This window comes from Myotis daubentonii, chromosome 18 (genome assembly GCF_963259705.1).
Source record: "Myotis daubentonii chromosome 18, mMyoDau2.1, whole genome shotgun sequence".
NCBI classification, from domain to species: domain Eukaryota; kingdom Metazoa; phylum Chordata; class Mammalia; order Chiroptera; family Vespertilionidae; genus Myotis; species Myotis daubentonii.
Window position 1 is genome coordinate 36370565 of NC_081857.1, and position 23499 is coordinate 36394063.

Genomic DNA, 23499 nt, shown 5'->3' on the forward strand with positions numbered 1-23499 from the left:
CAGTTACCTCGCCTGACACAACTCCAGCCCACGACCACCCCAGAGCGGACGAGTATTTAGAAAACAGACGCAGGCAGAGCTTTCTAAGAGCACAAAGAGGCGAGGAAAAGGCACATCTGTCCCCGCCTCTTGGGCAGCAGCTCCAGGTCTGTTGCCCTGAAGGCAGCTGTGGTACCGAGCGCTCGGTACCACAGCAGCTAGAGCTCGACAGCAGTCGTGGGCCCGGACCGTCAGACGGCTAATGTCTTATCCCGTCCAAACAGCAAACGTAGGAGATTGAAGTACGGGGGGGGGGGGGGGGGGGGGGGCGGCGCACAGCGTAGTGAGTAAGACCGTGACTGAGCGGGGCTGATGGGGCTGAAACCGGAGCCCGTCACCCGGGCCTCAGAGGGCATGGGGGGGCCCCCAGCACGCGGTGTCCGCCAGGACCCAGGGCAGACAGGAAGTTTGGGTGACTCCTTAGATGAAAACATGGCGGTGGGGCCGCAGGAAGAGAACAGACGGACTGGGTTAGAGGTCATGGGGGAAACGGACACCAATATGCACTGCAGTGCCCGACATCTTAATATGCAAGACTGACCCCTCATAGCTCTGCTGTTTCAGGCTTCTCGGTGGCTTTACACAATCGGGAAAGATGAGATGAGCACTACGTAATTCATAGAGAACAGAATGGGGCTATTCAAGATGGTTCCTAAGCAGGAATTCCTGACCAAAGGCAGCTTTAAAGCAAAGCGAGACACTAAGTGTGTTTCACGCCCCATTTACTGGCCATTCCCACCCACTCCCTCCCCCCCTTACAGGGGCCGCCCAGAGGAAGCCGCCTCCCCGAAGGCAGCTGGGCCTGGGCCTGACGCTGAGGCTCCGTGACTCTGAGCTCCTCAGAGGGTTTTCTCTCACTCCAGCAGACTTAAGACTATTTAAAAGGACACACGGTCGGAAAAGTCTACCGATCTCTCTCGCTGCTGGCTGCTTACTTCCCCGGCACACAAATGGCCACCACTCACTAGCCGGAGCTACTGTTGTCTTGAGCTACTGACACTTTATAATAAACGTTTTAATCCATTAAATGGAAAAGGCTGCCCAGCCATCATGGCTCAGTGGTTGAGCATTGACCTATGAACCAGGTCATGGTTCATTCCTGGACAGGGCACATGCCTGGGTTGCGGGCTCGATCCTCAGTGTAGGGAATGCAGGAGGCAGCCGATCAATGATTCTCTCATCATTGATGTTTCCAACTCTCTCTCCCTCCCACTTCCTCTCTGAAATATCTATATATATAAAAGCCTAATATGCAAAGTGTCCTCTCAGGAGTTTGACTAACTGGGAGTTCGGTCACTCGCTAAGATGTGTGCTGACCACCAGGGGTGGCACAGAATGAAGAAAGGCTGGTAGCCACTAGGGTCCCTAACCGTGCACAAATTTCGTGCACCGGGCCTCTAGTATATATATAAAACAGAAAAGGCAAACAATGAGACTCCAGGGCACATTAGAGGGAGCCATGCCTTCTGCAGGTCCTGGGCCCCTCGGGGCATCTAGGTTGACTGCTCCCTTACCTTCCTCAGCGATGACCGTCAGCGTGACAGTGGCGCCGGCGTCCTTGATCAGCTGGACGATGCTGTCGTGGGACAGGTCGACGATGGACTGCCCGTTCACTGCTGAGATGTGGTCTCCCACCTTCAGCTTCCCACAGCGGTCAGCTGGGCTTCCTTCTATGACTCGGCCAATTTTATGAGGAATAACTGTAAGAAAAAAAATCCCCAGGTTTTCAATTATTTAAAATATCTGTTAGTGTTAGATTTATCAGCATCGTTTAAAAATTCAACACAACATCAAAGAAAATTCTTGAAAAATACAGCAAAAAAAGCACCAAATGTGAGCCTCCTATCTAAATGCTGCTATTTCCATATCTATAACTTTCCCCTTCTTGCCCACATGCACTCTTTTTAAAAAAAAAAATTTTTTTTATTGCTTTCTGAGAGGGAGAGAGATAGAAACATCAATGACAAGAGAGAATCATTGATCAGCTGCCTCCTGCATGCCCCCTACTAGGGCTTGAGCCCAAAATCTGGGCATGTGTCCTGACCAGGAATTGAACCATGACCTCCTGTTCATAGGTCGATGCTCAACCACTGAGCCACGCTGGCCAGGCCACATGCATTCTCTTCACATAGCGGCAGCCCCAGCACACCAACCCCTTTGCTGTTTTCCATTCACAGTCTTTATACTGTCACCCTACAGTCCTGTGGAGAGATGCCTGACCTCGCTGATACGATAACATCTTGCCAGTGTGCTGGCCCTTGTCTGCCACTGGCCGTTCCAGCTGTCGCATCGTGGGCTGCGTTAGAAACGGCTACAATGAGACAGCCTTCGGGTCTCTCGCAGGGCACTGACTCCCACGAGGGACCTTGTGAATAAACGCAGTTCAAACTCTAGGGAGGACTCGGAAGTTCTTGGTTAGAAATCCACGTGTAGCGGAACGACTGACCATTCAAATGAATCGTACTTAGTTCTAGAGCAAAATTAATTCCTTGTGTTCAGGCCTTTAGATCTTCTTAAAGTTAGAAATTTTAAGAAGTGGAATTAGAACATTAACGCTTTATGTTAACAGTATTTGGCCCATGGATAAAACCCTACCCTGATCGGACAAAGCTGGGCCACGCCCTTTGCACAGACGCCCGGCTCACAAAGGCTTTCCCGACGAACTATCAGGACACTTTCCTGTTACTGGTGGGGCATCTGTGCTAGACACGGGTACTCCTTCCCGGGTCTCTGAGACGCCCCGCCTGAGCCCCGCGGACCCCGCAGGCTCCTGGGCCTGTGACTGCCGCCTGTTATGAGAAGGGACAATTAATAGTTTTAAGTGGCACTCTGATGGCATTTAACTCCCACAGCAATGGGCTCCTTGCTTAAGTATTTCTGGTCTTATTTGGTGCCTATTAGAGACATTTTACTTTAAAAATATATATATATATTTTTATTGATTTCAGAGAGGAAGAGGGAGGGAGGGAGAGATAGAAACATCAATGATGAGAGAGAATCATTGATCGGCTGCCTCTTGCATGCCCCCTGCTGGGGATCGAGCCCACAACCCGGGCATGTGCCCTTGCCTGGAATCAAACCCGGTACCCTTCAGTCGGCAGGCTGACGCTCTATCCACTGAGCCGAACCAGCGAGGGCTGGAGACCTAACAGGCCTTCACCTGGGACTGGAAGTGCTGTTGGCCGTGACTGATGTCCCCACGGACGCTGCTGTTCCTCAGCCCTCCCAGGGTTTCACAGAGAGATCTTATCTGAAAGCCGCGGAGGTCGATGTGGGAAGCAAGTGCCTTTTAGCTCTGAGTCATCTCAAGCACTTACAGTGCTGTTTTCCTTACAAACAAGGTCGAGAGGCAAGTGGCAGGAGGAAGGGCCACGTCCTGTGTCAGGTGGGAGCCAACACTAATGGCACCACCAGTGGCCGACCAGAGACACGGGGCTGACACGGGGCCCTGGTGACTCTGCAAATCGATACCTCAGCTACTCTCCTTCCCAGAAAGAGTTACTCGGGCGCAGCGCTCGCTCTAGGTCCCCCGGGAAGAAAACGGCCCAGCCCCTCGGCCTGAGAGGGTGGCTCGGACTCGGGAAAGCATCAGCCAGAACTCCTGAGTCCCGGCTCCCTCTCAGACCCGAGGACGGGGCCTCCGGGACGAGGGACAGTGAAAGCAGTCGGACTGTCCTCGTCTCGGCGCGGACGGCGACACGGCCAAGCCGGTTAGGAACAGCGAGAGGCCAGGAGGAAGACAGCTTCTGAACGGGCCCAGGAAGGACGGGGACCTCAAGGCCGCCCCTCGGAGCACACACAGCTCGGCAAAGTCCGCCGCCTGCCGCGCTGCTCTGGTAGAAAAGCCTGCCGACCTTGGCCATCAAGCCCGTTCATCCGCCTCCATCAGCTCCGGCCTCAGCCCATCTCAGACGGGCCCTCCAAACCTCTCGTTTCAGGAAAAGCAAGGGCAGTAGCTGGAAGTGCCCCTCCTCAAAGGAGCCCTTTGCAACCGGCACTGAAACGTCTCGGATGAGGGAGAGACACGAACACGCTGAAGTCCTGGCAAAGCAAGAGCCAGCCAGTCCTCTCCACCCAAAACAGGAGTCTCTTCTGAGCCCTCACCTGGCACTGATGCCGCGGGGCCCGCCAGCGAGGCGCTGGGCCTGGGCCCCGGCCGCGGACTTCAGAACTGCTGCGAGAGGCGCCCCTGGGAACTGCCCTTGTGACAAGTGTCAGAAGGAAAACAGTCCATACTGAGCTGGAGCCCAACCTAGACCAAAGCCAGGCCCATAAAGGCAGGCCTTCCGACAGGCAGGCCCCCGCCTGTGCTCTGATGTGCTCTCTTCCCTAAACCAGACCTCCTCTGCCGCCCAGTGCGCGGCGCTGGCTCTGTCTGCGTAAGGGCCCCTCGTCCCGCTCACCGGCCCGGCCTCCCTCCGTCTCCAGGAGCCGCCCGGGTCCTAGGAGGCTGCTCGCAGCTCCGCGTCTTGTGAGCCCGTTAACGAGCATGTCAGTGCGATGATCACTTCTGGCTTTGCACCCGACTGAAATCCCAAGTACTTGATGTAAGATGCAGTGCCAACCTCAGCCGAATTTACTATGCAAGCTGATAATTAATGAGCTGCAAACACTCATTTCCTGCCGCACATTAGCTGCTGCCTCACTCTTACATTTTAATTGAGCTTTCTTTCCCATCTCATTACTCAAGTATTAATAAACTTCTCAAAGCTTCTTTTAAAAAAAGATCAAGAGACAGTGACAAACAATTTCACAAATAATGCCGAGGATAATGGCGGTGGCGGCAGCGGCTACCGGCCAGTGCGGGTCCAGGCAGCGGGCCTCTGGGCTGTAGCTCCTTTAATCCGCAGACGCAAGCGAGACAGGAATCGGTACCACCGTCCTCCCCTCACAGAGGAACCTGGAGCTCTTAGAGGGGAAACCATGTGCCCAGATCAGAAGCTGTTACAAGACTCCAGCAGGGCCTGAACCCAAGGTCGCCAGGTCATAGAGCCCAACACCGATGACACTATCTTATAGAGACCGATGGCACACACAACCACCGAAACAGCAAGAAATTACTTTTTAAGTAATGCAACTGATTTTACTGAATTCCTCCATATTGCTCAGTTTTATGGTGAAGGTGGACTCCCCCCTGATTTTTATAGTCTGAGAAAAGGAATAGCTTCGATATAAAAAGTGCGTAGCATCCATCATACCGAGTAATAATCTTTCATTGTCTTGGTTAATCTGGAAGGCTGGGTTATTGTACGCTCTGAGGTTTAGAATACGATGATCTGAAATGGTTGTTTTTGGAAATCCTGATTTCCAACGACATAACATAAAAGGCACCTAAAAGCTGCTTTCTTTCAGTTTTTGAATCAGGCCACATAATCATCCTCACAGCACCAGAGACAGTTCCAAGTGTTACCATAGCAACTGCTTATGGAAAAGGGAAAGTAGTAGCAGTGAGCAGTGGCCTGACACTAGAGCCATAACTCATCATGTCACTGGCTTCCTCCTTCACACGAGGGCATTCGTTTTAGTGAGATTTCTGCAAATTCGTGGGCTCCCAAAAGTGTTGGCTTTTGTCACTAAGATTCTAGTGACCATCTCGTCTGAAAGGATCTCACGACCCAAGAAATCAACCCACAGGCAAAGACAAGAGGCATTTGTCATGTGGTCAGAGATGCTTATCACCTGACTAAGAAAAATAACGTTACCAGACAAACATGATACATAAAGAATCATTTGCCGGTCCTCTTATTCATCTGGATTTTCTAATTACATTTAGAGATAATTATTTCTTAGAAACACTAAGATGAGACACATTTTCTATTTGGTGAATCATAACAGCCCTGAACATACTGGAAGTAATTCCTCTCTGGTGAGGGAGTGAATACATTCATGCCTCACAGATGAGCATATTCCGTTACGCCAGTTCGGGATATCTAGATTAATTTTCAAAGGTTCTGACAAAATGTTTGCCTTTCAGTGAAGCATGCACAAGAAGGTCGCTTTAGAGGTAAAATACGGCAATTACTGTTAAATAACACAAAGGGACAATTGAAGACATATTTGGGTCAAGGGTTTTCTGTTAATCTGTTTTGCTCCCTCTCAACTGCTTCTAGCATGGCATTCACTGCTGCATACACGATTTCTCCGAATTAAAAACGCCACCTGTGCCCCCTCATTAGAACACTCAGCTCTGTCCTCTGACGAGGAGTCAGGTCCTGTCCCCCACATACTGCCATAGAATCCTGATGCGAACCGAGCTGCGAACCCTTCTTTCCTGGAATCTGATGACACATAAACTAGGAGGAAACCAAGAAAATATTCATCGTTCTTAAAGAGTGACGTCTCTAAGCCACCTGAGCCTCATTCCTGGTCAGTTTCGTGAACCCCAGTGGGAGGCTCAGGAAGCCGGACCCGGAGGTCGCGACGGCAGGCCCAGCGGCCCTCACCTCCTGGGGGCGGCTTGGTTTTGGAGGTGAGGATGACGAAGCCGAACCCTTCATTCTCCTTCCGCTGCAAGACGACCTCATAGGCCTCCGGGGGCGCAGGCCTGGCCGCGGCGTCCGCTCGGTTCAGGCGCGGAGACCCGTTCTGTGTCGAGAGGAAGGCTTGGGCGCTGTCATCCTCAGGCTGTTTCTCTACAATAAACATGGATCAATACACATCATAATTTTTGAGCACGGAAGCGTTTTTGTGCTTAAGCTTGCCACAAAAAAATTAGTTTCTAATAACAGAAGAGAAAAGCTGCCCGCCAAGCTCTGGGCACACTCTGAGGGCAGCTGTGGGCGGCGGCTTTCTGCGGACTGAAACACCCTCAATGTCAACGACTGGAGAAATACACAATAGGACCTCACTCTCAAGGGGGTTTTCAAAGCTTCCGTCAAATTTGATAGGAAAACAGTTCTTGAAACTGTTAGAATTCCAGAAAGCTTTTAACCTTGACCGGTAATTTTAACAAGTGCCAATGATGAGAAATGGCGCAGTAAGCTTCCCTTTAAGATCAACTTTCAGTGGCCCTGAGAGCCGGGCTGAGATTCATGACGCCTGGGCAGCGGCCGCACCAGGACAGGGTGCCGCCCATCACAGGTGGGACCGTGCTCCCACATGGCGGCGTTTAGGCCGCAGCTTCCTGGTGATGACACCGGACGAGGGAGCCAGGAGCAGTTCGCAGGCACGTGGCGCGCTGCCCACAGAACAGCAACCTCTGAGTCGGCCCACGGCGTCCCCAGCAAATGGCCAGTTAACCTCCCCCTTTTTTCTCCAAGGATTTTATCCTTGGAGAAAGAAGAGAAGTTAGTCCTAACTGAGTTTTTTAAATAGGCAAATTTTGTGCCATACATTGATACAAGCCACCATTAACAACCACAACACACCACCATTGATGACTACACAAGTACATTGTCTGCTTTGGCTCAAAATCGACACGATCCTAGGACTGCTTTGGAATCTCAACCAAGTGCCACCAACGTCCAATCATTAATGAAAAAAATGAAGAATTTCGGGGCATCATTCACGGTCAGGATGAAGGGGCTAATGCCTCTGGTGATACCACGTGGGCCGACGCCACCTCTGGTGCCGCCCCGGAGCGAGCCAGCGGCGGGTGGCCAGGCCGTTCCCTGCGTGTGGCTCACACGGAGGCCGCATGCACTGGCATCTGTGTGCACCCCTAAACGCCCCATCTTCCCGAAGCGCCGTGGGCTTTGCTTAGGATGCTGCCATCAAAAACACAGTGCCCCGCTCTTTCAGAGTAATGCAGACCTTAACCAATAAAGACGAAAAAGGGGTAATGTGCAAAGACCACCGCGTCAGCAGACATGGGACGTCCTCGCTGTGCCGCGCGGGTGCTCCTCACCGGAGGGGTCCGTGCCCCCACCTTCGGGGGCTCACCGTCCAAGCTACAGGGCTGTCCTTTTAAGACGGTAAGTGGCAAGAAGTCACCTCTCAAAATTCCTATCTAACATTCACAAAGCTGTTGATGAGGAAAATGTGAGGGAGATTCGTATCTGAGTGCACAGTCTAGACGGCGGGCTCTGTAATTAAACACCCACTCCAGTCCCCGCCAGCTCTGTGTCTCCCAACCTTTCTGGGAATAACTGTAAAACCAGATCATGACAGTATTTACACCACAGCGTTGTGAAGGTTAAATGACAGAATCCATAGGCCTGGGACACAGTAAGCTCTCAATAAATGTTAAATTTATTATAATGTTAAACATTATACTTCTCAAGTAGAGGCATTCTGTCCTCTGAAAATGTAGGATTTCATCAGGATCCAAAATCTTTTGATATTCAGCGAGTGGGATGCCTCAGTGCGACTAGATAACTTTGTTTTCAGAAAGCAGGTTTAACCTGGTAAAATCATCAACATATTAATCTAATTTTATCATGGACCCCCACCTTTTTCTTTTTTGACAGTGTGATTATTGTTTCTGAATCCTTTTGACCTTCCATGACCTTCCACAGTGAGGCCCTGGGTCCCGCCCAATGGGCTGTCTCACACACTGTTCCACAGATTATGTAAAAGAACCTGCAATCCCCCCTTCCCCCTCCCGGGAAGGGGCCGAGTTTCTGTTCGTTTTAACCCATCGGAGCTGCGGGGCGAGTACCTCCGTAGAAGATCTTCCTCCTGACGGTTAGGAGCACGTGGCCGTTGCGAGCAGCTGTGGTCATGAGGTCCAAGACCTGCTTGTGGGACTTGCCCTTCACCGGGATCCCGTCGATGCACATCAGCTCGTCGGCCGCGCGCAGCCGGCCGTCCTTCTCGGCGGCGCCCAGAGGGATGATGGCCCCGATGTAGATCTGACAAGACAGCCGGCCCCGACCCTTAACTCCCGGTTAAGGCTCCCCCACCCAGCGCAGTGCAAACCGACAGGGGACGGCCGCTCAGCTCTGGGGCGGTCCTATTTAGAAAGGCGACACCGTAGACAGTGGCCATTCCCCACAGCCGCCCTTTCAGTAACCACACCATCCCTCTGGGCCCTCGGGGCGGGGCACAAAGAAGACAGGAAACACCCAGTTGCGCAATAACTTGAAAAGTGCCGCCATCACCACCATCACTGCAACAAAACTAAACCATTAAACTCAAAAGCCCAATTCTGCGGGGCAGCTACAAGAGTCGACAAAAGTCTGTCGCTGTCAGGAAAACCTTTCACACGCTGTTCACAGCAGCTGGGTAATTCTCACGCCGCTGCCGTCGCATACCGCTATCAGTCCAAGTCCAGTACATCAAACAGAAGCATTTCTGGTTCCTAAATCTCAAAGCAGTGACTATTTTTAGGGGACAGAGTGGCTAAGGTACAGCGGCTTCCAGGTGAGCGTGTCTAGGTCATTCCGCTGGCTGCCGTTAAAGTCCTGCAATTAGGCAGGCCCCAGTGCTGGGGCTAACTTCAGAGCTGCCAAATCCTGACACTGAAGAGAAAGGTTTCTTCCAAGTTGTTTGAGATAAATTTTGAAAATGTCTAAATGACCACTATGAGTGCCAACAAAACAGGAAGTAATCCAACAAAACTCTCTCTTTTTAAAAAAATATATTTTTGTTGATTTTAGAGAGAGGAAGGGAGAGAGAAACATCAAAGATGAGAGAGAAACATTGATTAGCTGCCTCCTGCACGCCCCCTAGTGGGGATCAAGTCAGCAGCCCCGGCATGTGCCCTGACCAGGAATCTAACCGGTACCTCTTGGTTCATTTGTCGATGCTCAACCATTGAGCCACACCAGCCGGGCTCAAACAGAACTATATCATCAGAAATAATGAAGGTTCCTATGCCTGGCCTACATAGGGGAAACTGTATTAACTGTAACCGATAGGACTCACTAGGACACATTTATACGACAGCAATCAAATGTTCTATTCAGAAACAGAAGAAAGCCTGTCATTTGAAAAGATTATTGTTCTCACCTAACTTCCAAGCATCATCATAATTCAGTCTTTCTTGATATTAGACAAAAACCCACTTCAATACATTCTTAAATTCTAAAGAAGCACATTACTTCTCTGTCATTCAAACTAAGGGCAGAACTTAAGAATGATACCCACCACGTTTGCTCTTTAATTTTACACCAGAATCGCGTATTAATAAAATTCTGGATTTTAAATGCTTTGCAAAACATAACCCTCATGCTTCCTGGACAGAAACATTCATTATTTTATATCTTTCTGGTTTCATAGGTAACAAATGAAATGGCAAATTTCTGAGCATAAAAATGTCAACCCATTAATAATAAGGCGAGTAATACGGATGAGGTGACATAATATTCATGGCTCGTGCCAACTGTTGGCGGAACATTCGGAAGATAGAGTGACCATGGTAAATAGGATTTTGAATTACAGGTTTCTTAGAAAAGGAAAATGCCTTAAGATCTCTTTAATGAAGGCAAAAGGAAGGAAAGGGTTTTAAATAAGCCCTAGGCACATAGAGAAATTAATTCCTGTCTAATTGACAGCCAACATATCCAGTTTTCACCTCCAGCTTTAGCTGCACCAAATTAAGGAGGGACTACGACACTTAATAGAAATGCAATTCTTCTCATGTTAACGAAACTGACAGAGAAAACAAAATCTTTAGAAAAACAAAAAACAAAACAGAAAACGACAAAAACACCCTCTTCTACCAAACTGCCACTTAACGGCTGTCCCAGGAGCAGCCGTGTCCCCAGGATTCACACTCACAGCTTGGTCAGGGCCGTCTCCTCCCAGCACCCGGAAGCCGAACCCCGATTCCTGTTTCCGGAGAAAAACATCCAAGTCTTTGGTGTTTGGCGCTAAGGAAAACCAGAAGATATTAAATACATAAATAAATACTGTGGCTTATGTTAAAAGGAGTAAAATGAAATTAAGTTCAGTATTTAGTAGGAGAGTGTTATAGAGTTCAATAAACTACATCCTTAGAATGTTCTGAGATGCAAACATTTACCCGAGTAAAACACCACAAAAAAATAATAATTCAATTGTAAATCTTTGCTTTGAGTTCCAAACAAAACTTTGTATCAAGATTTACCCTTATGCCTGGCCGGCGTGGCTCAGGGTTGAGCAGTGACCTATGAACCAGGAGGTCACGGTTTGATTCCCAGTCAGGGCACATGCCCCGGTTGCGGGCTCGATCCCCAGTGTGGGGCGTGCAGGAGGCAGCCGATCCATGATTCTCATCGTTGATGTTTCTCTCTCTCCCTCTCCCTTCCTCTCTGAAATCAATTAAGAAAAATATAAAAAAAGATTTACCCTCACATTCATGTGCTCAGTGCTAACACTGCCATTAACTCCTCATGCCTTCAAATCAGCATTACAATATCAAATTAAAAATTACCGACTTAAGTGTGATATTTGATAGTGTCAATTACCTAAATTAACACTGGGGCCAATCCTGGAAAAAGAGAGTCCGTAAAATGTCTTAGTTCTGCTCCTAACCTAATGCTTTGGTTTCAGAAAAGCATTCCACATGAACTGCTGACTTAGCCTAATTTTGCAAAATATTATTTTAAAAGTAAGTAACGGTTAACACCATCATTGGCCCCATTTTCTAGCTGGGGAAACTGAGGACCCAGCATCACACGGAGGGAAATGGCAGAGCTGAGGTTTAAACTCAGCTTGGTTTCCATGGTCTGGCTCTTAACCCCAAAGCGGGTAGTCATCCGAACAGTAAGTCAGGAACAGCTACTGCATGACTAAAATTTTATCTCTGCGAAAGCATGAATGTTACTTATAAGTAGGAAGCATTTGCCAGGAAGGGAAAAGAGAGACATGTCAGGGAGTGCTTTCAAAAGTGAGCTACCGTATAGTCATTCCTGACAATGTTCCTTAGAAGCGATCTCTTCTGAGAAATCCTTGCTATCAGAATCCTAGAACTTTAGAGATAAAAGGCCTCATGTGCCCAACTCATCTGTTGTGTGGGTGAGGCCCCAAGGGGCTGACTAGTTTCTATCAAGTCCAAGACTGGGTCAGGCCATGAGTGGGGATCTGAGCGCAGGGATTCTCCATAGTCACACTAATTTAAATTACTGCTTCGCGGTGCTTATGCCTGGTTTTCCTCTTCTTGAATATGGCCTGGCACAATCACCATGAACATCTACACTTGGTGAAATAAGTATGGAATTAATTATATATAACATTTCCATCTACGTACATCTTTTCCAAGGTAGATTTAGACCTTTTTCCTAAAAACAAATACATTAAAAAAGCAAACCTACTTCAATCTGCAATTTCACTGCGGAAGAGGTTAGCATTAGTAAGTAAACGAGGATGGACCTGAATTTCTGCCTTATGCTCTCCCGCATCTCTCAGCGGGACTCCGCAGGGCGAGCTCCCGGGTTCCTCCTCAGATGGCACCCCCCACACCCCAGCCACAACGTCTTTCTCAGACACAGTCCAGTAGCATCATCCCTACGGTCAAAACCATCGCCGGCTCCCCTCAGGCCTCTGACCAACTCCAGCGCTCAGAGTGGCGCCATCTTTTCGGGTGCAGGGCCTACGTAACCTATTTATTTATCTCTGTATTCCCATTACTTTGATGTTGGGTAGATAGTAGGCACTTAATATGTGGTTTTGAAAAAGAAAATGAATGAATGCATGTTGAATGTGAATGGAAGAAGCCCAGAGTCATATTAGGATGGAATGAAGAAATGACTTTTCGACATGGTTTTGAAAGATGGTAGGTCCCGGTTTTAAAAAAAATTTCACATTGATTTTGTCGCATGCTCTCCTGAGACATCCCACAACCACTTACGTTTATCTTCATATAAAGTCTTGGACTTCAGGTAGACCTCCGAGGGGTCCAGCTTGGGGGACCCGGACCGGACGATGCTGGGTGGGAAAGGCAGAGGCTGCGGCACGGGCTCATTCACGGCCTCCGAGCTTCCTGAATGTTCCTTTTTATCCGTTTTCTGAAATGGAGAAGGGCTTTACTTAGTATTCTAAACAGCCAGATGGTTGATGAGTTCGTAAAACGGTTGTCTAAACCGGGTATGTCAACTGATGGTGGTTGTCGAGGGGCCGGTCGACACAGTTCACTACCATTAGAAAAGGCCCGCAGGGATGTCAACAGCGAGGCCTCAGGTAGCCCTGGCCGAGCCCTCCTGCCCTGTCCTGCACCCGGACACACGCTGCCTGGAGAGGAAGGGAGACCGGAGGCAGGGAAGCAGGAGGGACACAGAAAATTCTCGAGAAACTCCCCACCCCACTCACTGGACCCAGTGCCCAGGGACGACGTTGAGGATGATATTCTTTCTAAGCGACTGGACAGGAAGTGCTAACTAACTCCGCGGGGAAGACGGCTCTGTGGGAACCTCCGTGGCCGATTCAAGCGTCGGAGCAGAGATGCGCCCCTGCCAGGCCAGCAGACGGGGGAACTGGAGGAGGACAGTTCCACGCTCCCCCATTCAGACGGAACTTGCGCTAAATAATAGCCAAGTGAAATGAGCTCTTTAACAACATCCTAAAAATGAAGCCCCATGAGCAGCCTAAGCAATAAGTATGGTTCTGAGAACAGTGTGTCCTGAATTACTGTGAGGAGAGCGGGTGGGAGGTGAAATCATCCACCCTGGCAGGCTGCAGGGGCCCCGTCTGTCAGGGGGCAGTGCGGGGCCTGCTCTGCAAGGAGAGGGACCCTTCATTGACCCAGACCAGGCAGATGGCGGGGGAGGTGCGGACAGCCCTCCCCGCGCTCCCCCAGGCGCCCTGGGATTCTGTCCGAGCAGTGGGGTCACTGGAGACCTCCCTCAGCTCTGAAGCGTTAGGGTCATCGTGCTGCACCAGCATCCATTATGAAGCAGACACAGAAGCACAGGGGTGGCCAATGATTCCTGGAGGAACCAGAGAATGCAGGAAACGACAGTGCAATTTTAACTGAACAGGAAAAAACGAGTTCCGAGCACACCGGGCCCGCGTGGTACAGTCTGTAAAAGGGCAGAGCTCCTTTCCTTTGGACCCACAGAACAGCAGGCTGGGTGAGGGAAGATCCACCCCTTTCACCTCCGATGGCCTGTCCTTTACCAGCCCCTGGTTTACGGGTCAGCACGACCACCTCTCCCTCGTGAGAGGACAGACTCCACCGCAAGCGAACGAAAACGAATGCAGATTCACAATGAAGTGTCTGTGCGTCCACATCCACGCAATCGCGGCTACACTCGCGCTGCAAGTGAGCGGCCACACGGTGCGCCTGACCCGGTGTCTGCAGCATTATTCGGTGCCTCCTTTATAGGTCTCGTTCTCTACACGGGTCCTTCAGGCGGCTCCTCGGCGACCCAGGGGGATGCTGAGGAAACACTGTTCCAGGCTGACAGCCTGTCACTTTGACAACAAGTGGCCTGAGCACAGGGGACCACAGTTCCCTAGAGAGTCTCGCTCAGTCCTCCATGCGAGGTCACCTGCATGTGGGCGTTCACAGCCCCCATGAGACTGGGCGAGGCAGCCACGTCTTCCCTCTGGGCACAGGGAGAGGAGGCGAGTGTCCACGGCCCTCCGTGAGCTCCTCTCCAGGCAGGGAGGGCCCTGAGCAGGCACTGTGCCCGCGCTGCCCTGCTGGGGGGCAGGGACTGCTGTCCGGGCCGCTCGCGTCCCTCCATACACGCACTGAACCCCGAGAACACCGCTCTCTGCGGGCCGCCTTCTGATTCCCTGCTTCCCCGAGGGTTTGACACAGCCCGGCAGGGTGACCCACCCCGACTTCTCCTGTCTTCGCCCCCCCCCCCCCCCCCCCCCCCCCGGCAGGCACCAGCAGGGGGCGGTCCTTGCAGAGGGGGTGGGCTGTGTGCTGGGAAGGAGCGTTCGAGGGCCCCGTGTACTCACCATTTTGGCAGTTTTCGTGGGTGAAGGAGGACCTTAAAAACAAACACACAAGCTGAGTTTTAAAAACAGAGGAAGCATGTCCAGGTCACACATGCAGTTAAGGTGCAGGATGATCTGGCTGCGACGGTGCGGGCCGGGCGGTTCTGTCTGGTGCCTCCTACGTGCCAGGCAAGGCACACAGACGACCTCATTTCATCTCTGTGACAATCCTGAGGCATAAATGCCACTACCGTTTTACAACGAGGTAACCAAAGTTCAGAGAGAGTAGCACAACTTCAAGGCAGCAAGTGGCGTCCCGACTGCGCCCAACGCTGGTCTGCTGCGTCCGCCGAGACCGGGGACCCGCCTGCCCTAGCAGAGAGGCTCTCCCCGAACCCTCAGCACCTTCTGCCTCACCACCCAGAGAAGAAACAAATTCGTTCGAGAAATGAGAATAAGGGGGGGGGAACGCCCAATGCAGCTACACTTCTCACGTGCCTCAAAAATGAACACTAAAAGCCAGAGAGAGAGAAGCGTGGAGGCCAGATTTTATTCTTCCGGGCACCAGCCACGCTCGGGTGTGGATTTAAGGAAGCCCGTTAACATGGGAACGGGACGTATAATCGCCCGGAGCAGTCCCTGTCGGCTGGGGACCTCGGAAAATAAAAACTTTATTTCTCTCACGTGAGCACTGTGGGGTTTAATGAACCTTTAAGGATAGAGACTCAAGCTTAAGGTGGAAGCAAGCTATCGTGACTGTTCCTACGGAACGGATGAGCGCACTGCCTGACCCTCCGCTCGGTCACTGCGAGCCGCCGGCTCCAGCATCCCTGCACGTCACCGAGGGCCAGGCCGAGCACCGGGGCTGGAGAGAGTCAATTTCCCCTGTTGTCATTCACAGAGAAAACAAAAGGAAGAGGATCTATTTCACGTGAAGTAGCAAACACGACTGCATGGGGTGGCTCTCCCCTCTCATTAAAGCCGTAAATCCGAGTTTTAAACAAATAGAGAGGGAAGGGAATCCATCATGGACAGGAGGGAAACCATTAATAACTAAAGAATCTGCTGCAGAGGGTACTGCTTACGGAAGCAGTCAGACAGAACCTTCCGGAACATGCCCACGAAGGCCCAGCTGAGATACAGGGAGAAGACCTTCTGCGCTGCAGGAAGGACAAGGAACAGAGGCGCAGGCGTGAGCAGCGACGTCGGCGGCCGCGCTGCACTCACCTCCTCGCAGGATGAGCAGGGGCACGTCGGCGCCCACTGGGAACTGCTTCAGCACCTCGACCACCTGGAGGTGCGTCAAGTTCTGCACGTTCTGGTGGTAGATTTCCTTAATGACGTCCCCCTTCTGGAGGCCCGGGCACCACTGGCTGTCCAGGATCATCTTCACCTTCTGGCCGGTGGGGCTGTCGGCAATGGCAAACCCAAAGCCCTTAGGGCCCTTGATCAGAGGGACAGTCACGAGTTCGGGCTGGGAGCCGGCCGAGGATGCCATGGACGCTCGCTGCTCGCTCGCGTCCGATGGCCCGTTGAGACGGTCACCGACCAGGACCTGTCCCGGTTTTCCATTCTGGTCCAGAGCCATCGCCCCCGACTTAAAATCCTGGGTGTTCTCGCCCTTGGTCAGTGACTGTCCGTTGATGACGGGAGTAGCAGCAACCATGTCCACGGCAGGGTCTTCGTTGTCGTCCGGGAGCGGGTAACCGCGACACAAGGTGAGGTTTACGTACTGACTGACGGGCACCAGCTGGAACATCTGGACCACATCTGCGTGGGTGTGGCCCAGGACGCAGCTGCCATTGATGTCGACAATAACGTCGCCTGGTAGAAGATAATCGTGTTAGAAATACTGCAACCACCAAGTAAGTTCGTTTTTATTGTTGGGGGAGACAAATGTATAAATCTTCATTATCTTTGCAGCAAAGGCTTATGACCTCACTCTCAAGGGAAGCATGCTGAGAATAACTGCAAATTCACACTGTCATTGTTAGCATGTCCTCCGAGTCCCACCCACGTGGCCACACAGGCTCGGTGCGTTGTAGTGGGTGTTCGGTACACAGACGGGGAGCAAGTACTCCACTGACTACTTGTACCAACAGATCATCCTTAAACACTGCCTTGTTTCTCGACTTTTAAGAAGCCATTAAGATGTCATTAAAATTCATAATGTAGGGCGAAAGATTAGACTAATGTAGTTATGAATGTATTTTAGTGTTTTTCTTTTTCTAGAGTTTCAATTTGCTGTCATTCTGATGTCACAAGGAGAAGCAAGCCACAAAAACAGTCAACAGAAGCAGAGAACATATTAAAAGAAACACTGAAAAGTCAGCTAAATTAATCCTGAAAAGTTGGTTTTGCTTCCCTGATTTTGCATTATTATGACCACTGCCACTTGACATTCATCAGCTGTGTGTTTTTGATGCAGCCTTAAGTTTTAAAACGTGTGCTCGACTGTCTTATCTGTTTGCTGCTTTTATTTTTTTGAATATGACTATTTAAAAGGTTATGGCCAGCCTTGGCCAGTGTGGCTTGGTTGGTTGGGTGTTTCCCAGGCACTGAAAGGTTGACTCCTGGTCAGGCTCCTGCATGGATTGTGGGCTCCATCCCAGGTCCGGGGCGTGCAGGAGGCAGCCAATCAATGATATTCATTCATATTCTCTCTCTCTCTCTCTCTCTCTCTCTCCCCCTTCCTCTCCCTGAAATCAATGAAAACATATTTTAAAAAAAATCAACATGAATGGTATTAAAAAACATTAGTCTGTGGAAATTTGCCCATAATCTAAGAAGATACAGAAATTAGACTAATTAGAAACAAAGTTTTGACTTTTCCTCCCCTAGTTAAAAATCCCAGAATTTTCATGGAAGTATTATATTGCTGTGCAAGTTAGATAAATTTAGACAAATCTGAATATTATGAAATCCCAACAGCATATACAATGTCCACTTCATGGACAAAATGTCCAAAAAGTTAAAATTGAGAACTAAAAAAAAACCCCTTATTATTCATTTTAATCTCTAGAGTTTATTTTATAAAGTAATAGAGGAGAGCTAAAAATAATTTTCTTTACAAATACAACTTTTGATTATTGTAAGTTTCATGTTTTGAGTCTCTATCACCTAAATGGGAAGGAATAGTTTGAGAGATCCCCTATCCTAATTGGAAATAAGCCAACATCCACCATGAAAAGAACTATGGCGGCGGGAGCTGTCCATGAGCAGCCTACATGGTGTGTGAACTAACAGAGGATTAGAAAAGTCTAGTCAACAGTATGGGAAGCAAACTCAGTGGGAAACTAAACCCTTCTGGAAAAATGTGTTTGAGCCTCCCTCATAGTCTGTAACTAGTCCTGAATCCCCTCTGCCACAGACACTGTCAGCCACAGAAAACTTTCTAGAAATGAAGAAGTTAGAAAAGCTATTAAACACAAATTCATGCAGCTCTGTAGCAATGGCAATATCCACGTCTATCATTTTTCACAGAGCTGCTCAGCTTTATTCCCAACCAGTGAGACCAAGCAAACAAGCAAACAAGACAACCTGGGAGAAAACTCGGAACGTAACCATTTGTGCGGCGTTACTCTAAACATCACAATGGATCATTTTTCAAAACAGGTTATAGGTCATTGTTAGGTAGCTCCAAAAATACCCCACATGATCGAAGAAAACAAAACAATCAAATAGTTTTCTGAGATGGTTCATAAATCTTTAGTTTAGTCCAGCCAAAGGGTTATTTCAAAATTATACAGACTATTAAAAAAGTAATGCATTTCTTCTAAGTTTCCAGTTATTTGCAAAGACGGCCCTCCCTCAAAGCTAGTATGCACTTTGGCTGGGCCAGGTCGCTCCGTTGGTTAGAGTGCTGTCCCGATACGCCCAGGTTGGGGTAGATCCCTGTCAGGGCACATCCAAGAATCAACCACTGAATGCATGAATGGTCGGAACAACAGATTGATGTTTCTCTCTCTCTCTCTCTCTCTCTCTCTCTCTCTCTCTCTCTCAAATCAATAAAATAAAAATAAAAAAAAGTAAAACTAGTATGCACTTAAAGGATAAACTATTTTAACACAGAAGTCTTCAGTTGTATTATTTAGTTCTCTCTCTATAAAATTATATATAATAATATTGATGTTTTTTATAGAATTATCTACTTATTCATACATTTTAAAAATATTTAGTTTTATTTTTTTATTTTTTATTTTTAGAGGGAGGGAAAGGCAGTGGGAAAGAGAAAGAGAGAGAGAGAGAGAGAGAGAGAGAGAGAGAGAGAGAGAGAGAGAGAGAGAGATCAATGTGAGAGCAAACATTCGGGTTGTCTCCTGCACACCTCCTACCTTGGATCGAGCCTACTACTCGGGCATGTGCCCTGACGGGGAATAGAACCAGCAACCTTTCCGTGCACGGGACGATGCCCAACCAACTGAACCAGGGCTTACTCGTACATTTCTGCTACAGAAATTTAAACATGCTTGAGCCCGGGGCGCTGCCGCAGAGGCTAATGGCGATGGTGTATAGTATCCAGGACGCACACGCTCACGTTTATTAAATCGCTCACCTGGTGCAATGTTCCCGTCCTGAGCGGCGGGGCCGTCTTTCAGCACATTCTTCACCTGCAGGAACTCGTCCGGCCTGTCCCCTCCGATGATGGTAAAACCGAAGCCCATTATGCTTTTTTTCAAGGACGCCCGGACCAGGACGCCTTTAAGCTGGGACGGATCCCGCGTGAAGTGGGACTTTTCTGTGTCTGTGCGAAAATGGGAAATGGGTTTGAGAACAAAAATCCCTACAATGAACAGGGCCCTTGAAGGCAATATTCAAGGTCGTCTATATAATTTAAATATAACGAACCACAGAGAAAGAAAAAAGTTAGAGGGACTCTAATGTAATAGAACAGTTAGAATTTAAATTCATAAACTGAATCACTGAAAAATAAAACTCAGCGAGTGTCCTTACTCTTCTCTAAGGTTCTTCCATGTTATTTGAAAGGTAAGAGCACCTGCTTTTCCTCCTCCTTGCTTGTACTTATTTCCTCTCACCCCAAAGACTCCCTTATCTGGAGTCAAAATGGGAGGGACAGCTTAGTATTAAGCTCCTGAAAGTCAGGGACACGAACTCTGCATCCACTCCACTTGGTACGCACCGCTGTGAGCTCTTGAGAGCAAGACGCGTTTTACCCCTAATCGCTCCCCGCCCTTCCCCGCCCCCAATCGGTTTGGAATACCACACGCCTAGCAAAGCACCGGGCATATGGTAGGTGCTCAAAAATATTGGTTAAACTGAAAATATTTGGCTGAATATTTGGCTAAACTTAAGGGAGGGGACGAGGAGCAGCTATAAGAAAGAATGTTTCTCTCATGGGCAACAGGTGGGGAGCTACTCAACCTCACACAGTATGACCACAAAGGCCGTTACTAGGGCTACTAATGTCAGAGGGAGGAAATGGGGAGGGGTGGATAGAATGTGAGAAATTTCTGGGCAGCGTTTTCAAAATACACGTGGGTGAGGCTCCCCAAATTCTCAGGATCTATTGTTTAAAAATGTCCCCACATGATCCTAGTATTATTAACACCTTCCCATTTGAGAGGCAGGTAATATGGTGACTTTCTTTAGTATTTGTTCATATCAGTTAATGAGGGATCCTGAATGGGTTCTGATATCAGACCTAAGCAATTAGCTTGGGAGACACAATGAATGAGAGATCTGACACTGCCTGGCCTTAAACTTTACGAAACAATTCGATCTTCACCTCAGAGCCTCAAACCCATAGCAAGGGCTTCAGTCCCTGCTCCCAACCATTTCACACTTTCTGTATAAGCAGCACGAGAAACTCTCAGCGGCCGCAAACCCTCTGCTGCTTTATTACGATTAGTCCTGTTTTTACAGCAACAAAAATTAGACGTTCTCTGTTGAATGTGAGAGCCCCAACTACAAAAGGCTCAGTCGCTTCCCGTTCGTTCAGTATATGAATGTCACGGTCAGGAAAGACCTCTACCTGGTTTGGAAGGCCCCGTATCAGCCTGCCCTGACTGCTTTTTCCTCTTGGCTTCCTCCACTGGGTTCTCAAACTGGGTTTTCTGGTTAAGGTGGCTGTAAATGGAGAAAAGACAATAGGCATTTCAGTTTAAGATGGAAGAGTTACATTATTTTATTTTATTTTTAATATATTTTATTGATTTTTTTTTTTTACAGAGAGGAAGGGAGAGGGATAGAGAGTTAGAAACATCGGTGAGAGAGAAACATCAATCAGCTGCCTCCTGCACACCCCCTACTGGGGATGTGTCTGCAGCCAAGTTACATGCCCTTGACTGGAATCGAACCCGGGACCCTTCAGTCTGCAGGCCGACGCTCTATCCACTGAGCCAAACCGGTTAGGGTGAGTTGCATTATTTTAAAAGAGACTATCAGACCATTCTGTTAGCATGGCGTAAGGGACAAATGGGTCCCTTCAGGCATGGGGCGCACAGGAGCTGACAGGCCACAGCGGGAGGGCTTTTGTAACAAAGGAAAGTTGGAGAAGGTGCCTAGCAGTCCCAGCTGTGGAGGCAGGCACTCAGCTTCTTCATCAACGCACCCCAAATAGCCAACGGCAGCTTCAGACTGCAGGAGAAGCCCTCAAACGGATGCCATCAGAGCTGTCTGGTAATGGATTAATTTTTTAATAGCAGGAGGGTGTTACGTTTCTCTAAACTGAAGCAGCTATAAAGACACTTCTGAAGAAATCCAAGTACAGAGCATTCTAGAAATTTACCGACTTTTCCACGGACTCACCTGCATCGACTTAGCAGCAACTAAGAAAGAGGTTTGCTTTTACCAAATGATAGCACAGAACAACTCTTCCACGCTTAAATGCTTTCATAATTATAAAATGATTAAGTGGATTATGTAAATACCACGCAAGTGTAACTGGCATTGCTGAATTGGGGACATTCACAGTGGACTCCTGGAAAGCGTACAAGTCTACAGCGAAAAGCAGAGCGGAGGGAGACGAACAGGGTGAGCGGTCAGCCAACAGGAGTCGGTAAGCATCCAGAGGGACAGGGCACTGGTTTCCTGGTCGTGGTAAGAATGCAACCACTGCCCAGGTGTATTATACCCAGGATCACCAACGGGTCTAATACAGAAGCGACGGGAATGACTTTCGAGCACTTCCAAAGCACAGATCTATTTCAGCCAAATGATACGCATTATCCAGTGCAACCCGTTTTTTAAAAGTGGCGTTAGTGAACACCAACAATTAAATATCACGTCAACAGAATTTCACATTATGATTGCCTTTAGAGGGGCTGAGGTTTATAGAATCTGCACAAAAATAGTCACGCACTTGAATGATTACTTTGCCACGTGTGGACATTAAAGGTGGAGGCGGGGGAGCGGCTAGGCCTCTGTGTCTCTGTGTCGAGCGCAGTGTTAACGCTGAGACAGATGTGCTACTTCGTCTCGGAGCTCTAACGGAGGCAAGTTCTGCGTGACAGACACTCTGGGTTCTGATGTCACTAAAACTCAAGCATGTTTCTGCCTCTTACCACGAGGGGCGCCTTATCAGCTGAGCTACCTGCAACCCTCTGAGAAAATGAAGACATCTGGTGTTAGGCAAGGTACTATTTTTACACTTATTTATTAAATACTGACATTTTCGTATTCTTGAAAAAAATAAAACAACCAGAAACTGACCCTTAAAAAAAAAATAAACCTGTTTAGAAAGGACCTTGGCTCACCCCAATGTCATCTAGGGCTAGAATGACTTTCAGCCCAGGCATTAGAACATACAAGTAGTCATTTGTATTTGTCCTCTTTGCAATGAGTGGGAGAAGAGACCAGAAATATGCAAATGAGGAGCCCTGAAAATTCTCTGACAGAAGAATCTAAGATTGTCGTGAAGGGAGTAACTGCACCTGTCACCGTAGGTACCTAGATCAATGCCACCCAAACACAAAACAAAAAAGTAAAAACACTCTCTTTTCCATTCAGTTATTATGTAATCCACACTATTGCTAAGTGGAACAGATTTTGTTTTCCATAGAACTAGCTGTGAAGTAAGAAAGGAGATGGAAGATTATCAGAAAAATTAAACAAGGGAAGCAAAGAAGCATGATCAGAAATATTACATATAATTCGGAATCTCATCTGCACTAAAGGTCTGTGCATGCTATGTGGATTTTGAAAATTCATCTCAGCAAACAAAACCATTATTCTTTTAGGAAGAACCTGAGATATTAGAGCAGATGTCTATTTGGACTTTGTCACCGAAGTGCACTGAGACATTTGATGTGAAACAATAAGAAAACATTATTCCTAATACATACAGGCATTCTTTGGGAAGGCCTGCCGTCACATTTTTGGAACAATTTCATATTCAGAAATAGATTAATCCGTTTCCGAATCTCGTACAATGAACTAAATACCGACACAGAAACACTGCCACCGCAGTTGGTGCTACTACGGCGAGGCTCCTGCCAAGAGCGATCTCCGTGCCATCTGGTTTGACAAACGGAGAGAGCCAAAGAGTAGCCGTTCAAGCAACAGCTTTTTACCTCCATCAGCAAACTCGCCGCGGATGGCTGGGAGGCCTGCGGCCCAGATTCCAACCTCACTCATCTGGGAGCCCAGCCACAGTCCACAGCCCCACGGGCTCCGCGGGGACGTGCGTGCCTCTCGAGTACAGCCTGCTCTTCCTTCATCCAATCAATCACCCTCCTGTGAAACGAGCCA

General features: G+C 48.8%; 1 protein-coding gene across 2 annotated transcripts in view; it reads right to left on the reverse strand.

Moving 5' to 3' along the window:
- MAGI3 (membrane associated guanylate kinase, WW and PDZ domain containing 3) overlaps window positions 1-23499 on the reverse strand; it is a 143643-nt gene that overhangs the window by 8133 nt on the left and 112011 nt on the right. For both annotated transcript variants that reach the window (XM_059673614.1, XM_059673615.1), the window contains 9 exons: window positions 20783-20877; window positions 19346-19534; window positions 16018-16614; window positions 14812-14843; window positions 12752-12908; window positions 10702-10793; window positions 8639-8831; window positions 6483-6671; window positions 1554-1739 (listed from right to left, as the gene is read on the reverse strand). In XM_059673614.1, the coding sequence (XP_059529597.1) occupies window positions 1554-1739; window positions 6483-6671; window positions 8639-8831; window positions 10702-10793; window positions 12752-12908; window positions 14812-14843; window positions 16018-16614; window positions 19346-19534; window positions 20783-20877 (1730 nt within the window). The remainder of the gene's footprint in view (window positions 1-1553; window positions 1740-6482; window positions 6672-8638; window positions 8832-10701; window positions 10794-12751; window positions 12909-14811; window positions 14844-16017; window positions 16615-19345; window positions 19535-20782; window positions 20878-23499) is intronic.